The sequence below is a fragment of the Macaca thibetana genome, chromosome 14 (genome assembly GCF_024542745.1).
Source record: "Macaca thibetana thibetana isolate TM-01 chromosome 14, ASM2454274v1, whole genome shotgun sequence".
Taxonomy (NCBI): domain Eukaryota; kingdom Metazoa; phylum Chordata; class Mammalia; order Primates; family Cercopithecidae; genus Macaca; species Macaca thibetana.
This window is the reverse complement of record NC_065591.1, coordinates 37,738,085-37,747,049: the sequence shown is the minus strand read 5'-3', so window position 1 is coordinate 37,747,049 and position 8,965 is coordinate 37,738,085. Positions and strand designations below refer to the sequence as shown.

At 33.6% G+C, this 8,965-nt stretch overlaps 1 protein-coding gene across 1 annotated transcript in view; it reads right to left on the bottom strand.

The window, feature by feature from the left end:
• Nucleotides 1–1,163: 1,163 nt before the first annotated feature.
• Nucleotides 1,164–8,965, bottom strand: part of LIN7C (lin-7 homolog C, crumbs cell polarity complex component) — a 385,573-nt gene continuing 377,771 nt past the window's right edge. The window contains exons 3-6 of the mRNA XM_050755483.1: nucleotides 8,193–8,311; nucleotides 7,887–7,958; nucleotides 5,908–6,117; nucleotides 1,164–5,360 (exon numbers count right to left, since the gene is read on the bottom strand). Of these exons, the coding sequence (XP_050611440.1) occupies nucleotides 5,205–5,360; nucleotides 5,908–6,117; nucleotides 7,887–7,958; nucleotides 8,193–8,311 (557 nt within the window). The 3' untranslated portion in view covers nucleotides 1,164–5,204. The remainder of the gene's footprint in view (nucleotides 5,361–5,907; nucleotides 6,118–7,886; nucleotides 7,959–8,192; nucleotides 8,312–8,965) is intronic.

Here is an 8,965-nt window from a genome sequence, read left to right as displayed (position 1 = left end):
GAAAGTGTGGATGACTTCTCATTCTAACCAACAGGTATAGTTTATGAGAATTAGGAGAGGTCTTACATATACCTTATTGAAATGAAGCATTTGTCCCTTTAAAATTTAAACCTCAAAAAAATAAAATCGACAAATGGGTTCTGTATGAATCTACCTTTTGCTCTGTATATAAAGTAAATCTTAAAGATTCCATCAGGGAGATTATCTGCCACTAATAAATACATGTACAAAATATGGGTAATTGATTATATTAAAATCAGAATAATCAAAATAGTGAATATAACAAAACCCAACTCGAAAAATTTAGCAAATGGACACTCTGGTCTACGAAAGTTTTGAAAAAACTGAGTCCTAACACTAAATGCTTTTTGTTGTTCTGCGGCTGCATGGCACATTTCCACACTTTTTTAAAGTTAATGGTGGTGATGCCTTGTACTAACACCTAGTCCAGCAGTCTACTATCTCTAGAACTAGGTTGTTGCCTTACAGTTTAACAAATCCTTACTTGGACTTATTTTCCAATGATTTTCATTTGAATATGGCCTCAATCCTCAAAGTTCCAATTTAAAAATTCTGAGTTTCTTTGACCAAAATAGAAATTTGATAATTTCTTATGAATCTTATTCTTCTAAAGTTTTTAAGCATAAAGGTTGTTTTCTAAACATCAAAAATAAAAACTTGCTAATTTTAATTTTTTGACCAGAATTACTTCCTTTAGCTCATAAGGTTCTGAAGCTATTTTACATGAACAAAAGCAAACACAAACAGTATTTACTATGCCAGGCACCTTTTTAAGGGCCTCACAGAAAATGGCATGACACTTACAGGTATTTTTATTACCAATGACAGGTGAGGGAACTAAGGCACAAAGAAATCAAGCAATTTGTTTAAGGTGACACACGGTAATGGTGGAACTGGGATTGAAACCAGAGTTGTCTGGCTTCAGAATCTGTGCTCTCAATCACATGTCATATTGCCACTCTCGAAATAACACAAGAAATTTTTTTTTTTTTTTAAATTTTATGAAAGACAAACCAAAATATAGAAATTCAAAGTTTCATTTCGGCAGCCACCATGAATTATGCTTTTTTATACATAGCTTTGACAAACATTATCTATTGTGTAGTTATATCAACTTTTTTCAATTCCAAAGAACGAGGACATAACTCATACAAATTTATTTTAAATATGCCTTAAAGTCAGAATTAAATTGATAAATGAATTAATCTATTGAAAAAGTGTCATTTTACATCCATTCTGGGTATTACCACAAATTTTAAAAGTAGAAGCATAGTATTTGCCAGTATTTTTAAAAACCGAGTCAATACAAATTAGTCTCAAAGTTCTTGAAAATTAGTAAGTAATTTTTCCCACTACTTAACCATAACTAGAATAACCTTTGAAGAAACACTACCAGCAAACTTTAGACAACAATTATAAAACCAGATTGTTGGCAGAGGACACAACAAAATGTAGGTTAGAAAATTCATAAACATACATTTATTCAGGAAATACAATTACTAGAATCCTTGATATTTCAATGATCATTCCACATTATAAAATATTCACAAACATGTAGTTTTTAAAGTCGTCATGCTGACATTCTTTTTGGATAAGCCATAACCATTTCTTCTATTAAATGCTATAATATCCATTTTAATTGTAAACAAAGTACTTGAGCCAAACTACTTAAGTACTTGAGCAAAAGAACTTTAAAAATCTTGGAGGAGGAGGACAATGATATTTTTTAAAAACATATTTGAGGCTGGGCACGGTGGCTCATGCCAGTAATTCCAGCACTTTGGGAGGCCGCGGGGGGTGAATCATGAGGTCAGGAGATTGAGACCATCCTGGCTAACATGGTGAAACCCCGTCTCTACTAAAAATACAAAAAAATTAGCCGGGCGTGGTGGCACACGCCTGTAGTCCCAGCTACTTGGGCGGCTGAGGCAGGAGAATCGCTTGAACTGCCTTGAGGCGGCGGAGGTTCAAGTGAGCTGAGATTGCACCACTGCATGCCAGCCTGGGCAACAGAGCAAGACTCCGTCTCAAAAAAAAAAACAAAACAAACAAAAAAACCAAAAACATGTTTGAATCATCAAATCCTAAAGAACTAGGCTGTTATAATCTACTACTACACTAACAAATCAAGTGCTCACATTAAGACAGCACATAAATTAACGACAATACTGCTCATCTGCAATTTTTAAACATGCTTTCTCAAGTAACAGACACATATTCTTGTAAGTTTTAAAGGCAAAGGGGGCAGATTGATGACAGACATAAAAAGCTCACATTTAAACTACTGGTAGATTTTATTTAAAAAAAAAAAAAAAGAAGAAAAAAAAAAGGTAAGACTGTAATTACTTCCCAAATAAGAAATGCCAAGTACCTTTTATTCCTAAAGAAATTACTTGGCCAGGTGCAGTGGCTCACGCCTATAATCCTAATGCTTTGGAAGGCTGAGGTGGAAGCCAAAGAGTTTCAGGCTGCAGTGAGCTATGATCATACCACTGTGTTCCAGCCTGGGAGACAAAGCAAGATCCTGTCTCTTTAAAAAAAAAAAAAAAAACACAAAAAACTAAGAAATATAATTAATCATTAAGTAGCTGCAAATTAAACTGTTCTATTCTGATACTTCCTGACAGTGTCCAGTGTAATCAGATCATTTTATAATGGGTTCTCAACCCTAGGTGTCCTTTAGAACCACTTAGAAAGCTTAAAAAAAAAAAAGTGGTTTTGATTTAATTGTTACGGAATAGGACCCAGGTATCAATTTTTTAAAGCTCTGCTGGGCTTTCTAATATGTAGCTAAGATTGAGAATCACTAAGTCAACACATTTTGATATATCAAGAAAATAAACGGAAATGGGGGTGATAATTTATATTTGTAATTGACAAATCAAACATCTATCATATACTATGTACCTAGTTTTATTCATGAATCATCCATTTCTAAGATAAAAATTCCCATCATTTCCTCACTGCACTAAACCACCACTGTACATCTCTGGCAATGAATGACTGTATTTTTCTATGGTCAAGATTTAAAATTCTGGGATACATTATGAAAACTGCATTAATGAAAACAAACTACTGCTATTCATGCTCAACAGCAGCAAGCTAAACTACTATATTTGGCTCCTTTGAGCTACCCTTATTTTAAGAATTATAAATAGGTGTCAACCTACACAAAGAACAGATTGTGGATTACCGTAGGGAAAAAAAATAGCTTACTCAACTTACTAAAAGTTTCAACACCAAAAAAGATTTAACTTGGCTGAAAGTTATTAAACAGCTGAGACACAGACCCAGGAAACTATACTTTATAATGAAACGTTGATACATCCATAAAAGCTATTGCAGCTGTAGCTATACTAAAATAAGATTTCTTCAGGGTTTACTTACCCTGAAATGCAAGAATACAAGCATAACAATAATATTACTGTTTTTATATGCACCAATACCTCTCTTTAATATATAAAGCTCTACAACAAATACCTCTAATAATTTTACAATTAAATTAAGTCCATACTTCTATACTACTTTGGTCTCAACATTTTTAAAACATCAATTAATTTTGAAAATATACAATTTAACAACATGATCCTATCAATAACAAGCACATTTTGCAGTGGATTAAAGACACATTCAACCATGCAATCCAGTGTTCAATACCTAAATGATAAATAACAATGCCGATTGACTTTTGTTTTGAAAAATCATTGAAAACTGGAATAATCATCTGAGACTCACTCACAGAGATCACAAACATGCAGAAAAAAGCATACTATTCTTCCTGAAGGAATGTTACAAAATGCCCACTCTTTTATACAAGGTCAATAACGATGCCAAATTACTTATATTTTTCAATCCATCATCTTCTAACATTTGTCACTTAAGTTTTTCTTAAAGTACACATGTTCCTGTAAGTTGTGACAGAAAATGAACCTCAACTCTCAGTCTTTAAGACCTCAGTCACAGTCACACACTAATAGCTGCCTTTTAGTAAAATAGTGACATCCAGTGGACAAATGAAATATTTCTCAAATTCCCATATTTGAATCATAAACAAAAGGTGCATCTCTAAATCCAACAATTTTAGTATGAGTTCCTATTTTGATGGAATCTACAGATTCTCATGAAAACATCACATCATAATTTCTATGTATCTTAAATATATCCTCTTTTCTTCCTAAAATCAATTATTTAAATTGAGCTAGTAAGAATGTCTACTCTCGAAGCTAGTGAGGTTAATGGTATTACTTTTCCTTTTTTGCTTCAGCTACTTCCCACCACAAAATAACTGGTTTCTCTCTAGGAATGGAAGGACCAAAATATAGGGGAAATACTGTGCATTTAAATAAAAATGAATAGTATTTAAAATAAATTGCAAAAGATGAAATCTGAACCTGTTTTGCATTTATAATTTGATGTATTGTTGAATATAAATAGGGATGTAATAAGTAATGCTATCGATTACATCCTCTTGCCTCAATGTTCAAATATTAAGAATACATCCTTTAGCAATGATTGTTTCAGTGTTTAAAAACTTGCTTTTATAAATCAATATAAATGAATATCCATTATATATTATGCTTAAGTAAAAGTGAAAAAACTTGCACTGGGCTGAGTCATGATTTACCACTGGTTTTTTATATATTGTGTGTGTGTTCAAAGTACAAAATGCAGCAATGATGTTAACATTGACGGTGTAATGAACTGCTGTAGGTGAGACTGTTATGTTTAACTTCTTGGAAAACCTGTAAAGAAATTTCACAGGTTAAAAAAAACAGAGTAAGCAAAAAAAGAATTGGAGAACTTTACTTTTAAATCAGCAGCCAAATGAAGAAAACTTTTCCTTTCTAAAAAAAGATTAAGAATGTAAAAGTACATTTTAATATTAAAAAAGCATTTTAAAAAATCTATAACAACTTTATGACAAAATCTGCATTTGAAAAAGGCCTGTAAAAACAGTAGGACAGAATTGCCCTCATCACCTTTTACTTTTTCTTGTCAGAAAAAAGTGTATGCATCTCTAGAACCATAAATGATGTTAAAATAGGCATTTATAAAATGGCAAGGAGAATTTCATGATAAATTTGTTTGTTTTCTTACAATCATTGGCATTGCAGCCATTAGTAAGTCACAAGGAAAACTTCTCTAGCTAAAATGCAAAATGAAATATCAAGTTTTGAAATGTATTAGGTCTGTTGCCTGCGTTTTGCTGATCTCATTTTTTCAAAGCGCGACTCCATTTCTTCTAAGACTTTGGGTGTATATCGCACCACTAATTTAACCTTTCCTTGTGCAGCTTTCAGCAGTTCTACAGCTTTTTCATGATGTTCTCCTTCAACACTCTAGGGGAAAAAAAAACAAACAACCATACACTAAGTTTTGAAAGTAACTCAAAATGCAAAAATTATTAAAATATATATAAGGAAGACAGTTTTAATGTTATATTATTCCAACATTATAAAACTAAGAAATAATCCTGCCTTACCATTTTAATCTATATGAAATCCTCTCTTACATATATTCTGTTTATAATCTAAAAACTGGCTTTTAAGTTCCAAATAATTAGCATATCAATCTATATGCCTTATTATGTCAGTAGATCAAGCAATTGCCGTAAGAGTAAAATTAGGGTAGACTTCTGATTTAATGTATTGCCTTTAATAAAGAGCTTATGTCATAAAAATTACATACACTAAGCACTGCTAATTTACACTGCAAAATACACTTACAATGCTTAAAAAAAAAAAGGATCACTGTATTAATAGTACTGCCTAGGATTCCCTCAAGGCATTTCTAAACCACAAGTTTCTTAGGTTTCTCCTATAACTCAAATACGCCCCCCGGTGGTCACAACAGATCACTACAAATAGAAATAAAATTCATCCTTACCACGCCATTAACAGAGAGGAGTTGATCTCCACGTTTGAGGCCCCCATGTCTATCAGCAATTCCACCTGGAATTATTCGAGATATATAGATTGGAGAATTTTGTTCTTTGCCTCCCATAATATTGAATCCAAGGCCCTCTTCTGTTTTTGGTAGCTCAACAACTCGAGGATGAGAATGTCCTTCACTGGCAGCAAATGCAGCAACAGTAGCCTGAAAGCAAGTTTTACGTATTAAAAGTATGACTTTTATTTACTTCGGTTCTTATGTCTCTTTAGCTGAGATTACAGGCACCTGCCACCACGCCCGGCTAATTTTTTGTATTTTCAGTAGAGACAGGGTTTCACCGTGTTAGCCAGGATGGTCTTGATCTCCTGACCTCGTGATCTGCCCACCTTGGCCTCCCAAGTGCTGGGATTACAGGCGTGAGCCACCGCACCTGGCCTCTTTTTAAAAACTACTTTTGAGCACGTATTTTTGACGTCTGAATACTCACAAATTCACTGGTGACTCTAAGAAGGTAAGCTAAACAGAAGGTATTTTAGAGATGACAAATGAATAATTCTGAGTTACACAGGAAATGTTACGATTTTTCAGGTCATTCCTAGCCCATCCAGCGCCCAGTCTCAGTCTTTGGTGCAGTCCCATATGCACAGGGCTTGGCAAGCAGACTTGCTGGGCAGATGGACATTATACATGGTAAGGAGGAAAACCCCTCCCCCACCATGCCAGCAGCCCTGAGCTTTAGATCTGGATTGCCCAACTCCTTCAGGAGCCTCTGTGCAGGACACGACCTACCTATATAATCAACATGCAGTTGTCCCTATATGTAATCATTTTGGCTTCTACACTATTTGTACCATATACTAAATATCTAAGATGTCAAGAAATAACTCAATAATGAGAAAAAGAGAGGTACATATAGCCAATCTGAATGTTTTTGTTGCTTTAGTTAACTAGTCACAACTAAAAATCCCCATAGAAGATGAAACAGAGCCATATCTTATTTAAAGCTCAAATTTAGACTAATCCAAACTAATTATAAAGTTGAGATTTTGTTTCACTTTGCTTTTAAGGGTAATTGTCTAGTACCTTTTTTTTGTGATGGATCACAAAAATGGGGAGGAAGAAAGAAATCAAGATTTACTGAATACCCGTTATCTTCAAAGACATCAAGATTTACTGAACACTCGTTATCTTTGAAGAAATCAAGATTTACTGAATACCCGTTATCTAAGGCTCAGAAATTCAGTAGGCTATCAAAGTCACACAACTCAGCAATTAAAACCATGTTTCTCTGGTCTTTTCTACACTGACAAACTACATCCACGTGTTTAAGCATTTGTATTCAACAAAGAATCCACCATTTCCTTCTGAAAGCCAGTAACTATCCATAAACAATTATCTGCTGATGATTAATTTAAGTCACCGACTGCTGGTATTATCCTGTTCAAACCACCTATCATGAATAGTGAGGTCAATACCTAAATTATTTGCGGAAAACAATGGCACAGAAATGCAGATAATGTAAAGAAGAAAGCACAAATCAGCTCGGGGTAGTACCACAGCTCTATCATATGCTATTTGTGTGGTTTGGGGCAAATAACCTCACGCTTCCTCATCAATAAGATGAGGATAGTAATTCATATCTTAAAATTATGATTAGATTTTGTATAATGAATATTATATAGTATCATATATGTAACATATACAACACAATTATATATTGCACGATATTGTATGCAAGTATATTTCTACTGCATTATCTAAACTGCATAACATAGCTTATGTAAAGCTATTTATCATGGACCATTTATGTAAAGCCAGTAGAAACAAATGTCTTCTTAGTACTTGAGAAATTTGGTGTAGCTTGAAAGATACATGTTAGTCTTCAAAGTAAGTTTATTACGAATTAAATAATTGCATATTTTAAACTTCTAATTTATGAAGAATTCTCACTTTTGGTAAACAAAAAAATTTACCTTTGCAGTAGCGTTTGCTCTCACTTCGGGACTGCTACTGATGTCCACAGTCTCATAGACATGTTCATATACCTGTAAAAGCCAAAGTTATATCTCAGAATATACCATGCTTGAGTTCTCTGTGAAGTTAAAATTTCAGGCAAAGTTATGCATCTTTATGTTTTTTCTATCAGAAATTCCAAAAATGAAAGGGATTGGTTTTAACGTTTTCTGAAGTTTTTCTTAAGAAATTTTGAACGCAAATTTAGAGTATTATCTGACCTAATTAACTCAAATTTTTAGTAAATTTTAAAGATGTTTACTCACCTCTCTCACAGCATTGCAGAACTCACTTTGAAGGACTCTTTGCAAAGCCTGAAGTTTCTGTGGTGGTACTTCTCCACTCCTTTGTAGTTTTTCCAATAATTCAATTGCTCTACAAATATCTAGAGTTAAACACACAGATAATTTTCTCGAAGGGTTTTCTCAATGCCTATGTAACAGTGTAGCACTTAGGATTCATTCTTCAAGGGCTAATAATATACAGACAATAGTGGGGAAAAAAGCATTGAATTTGCACATGTGTTTGGTGGGGAGGAGACTGTGCGTGTGTACACACATGAAGGGTGAGAATGTAAAATGTAAGAACACTAAATTTTACAGTAGATAGGAAAAACTACTGAGATTACAGAAGCATAAAGTAAGACCTCGGAGAAACACAGGCAAATTGAACACAAAATACCAAATGTCATCAGAAAGGACTGCGACTCAAACGTGACCATTACATGAACATTGTACTGCTTCAGAAAAGCTAGCAATATTGTCAGAAACTAGTCAACAAAAATTTACCAAATTATCATTATTAGTAACCAAAGCACTGAACGGTACAAGGCACTATAAGCTAGTAAAATCACTGATCATTTCTTGAAAGAAACATGATACACAGGTAGATAACCATTAAAGAGCAGATGCAGTGAGTGGCAGGGACACATTTAAAACAACCGTAAAAATGCAAAAACAAGCAGTACAAATGAACTAAACTGATTTTTTTTCACCTTAATTAACATTGTTAATTCAAACAAGCTCAAACACTTATGTTT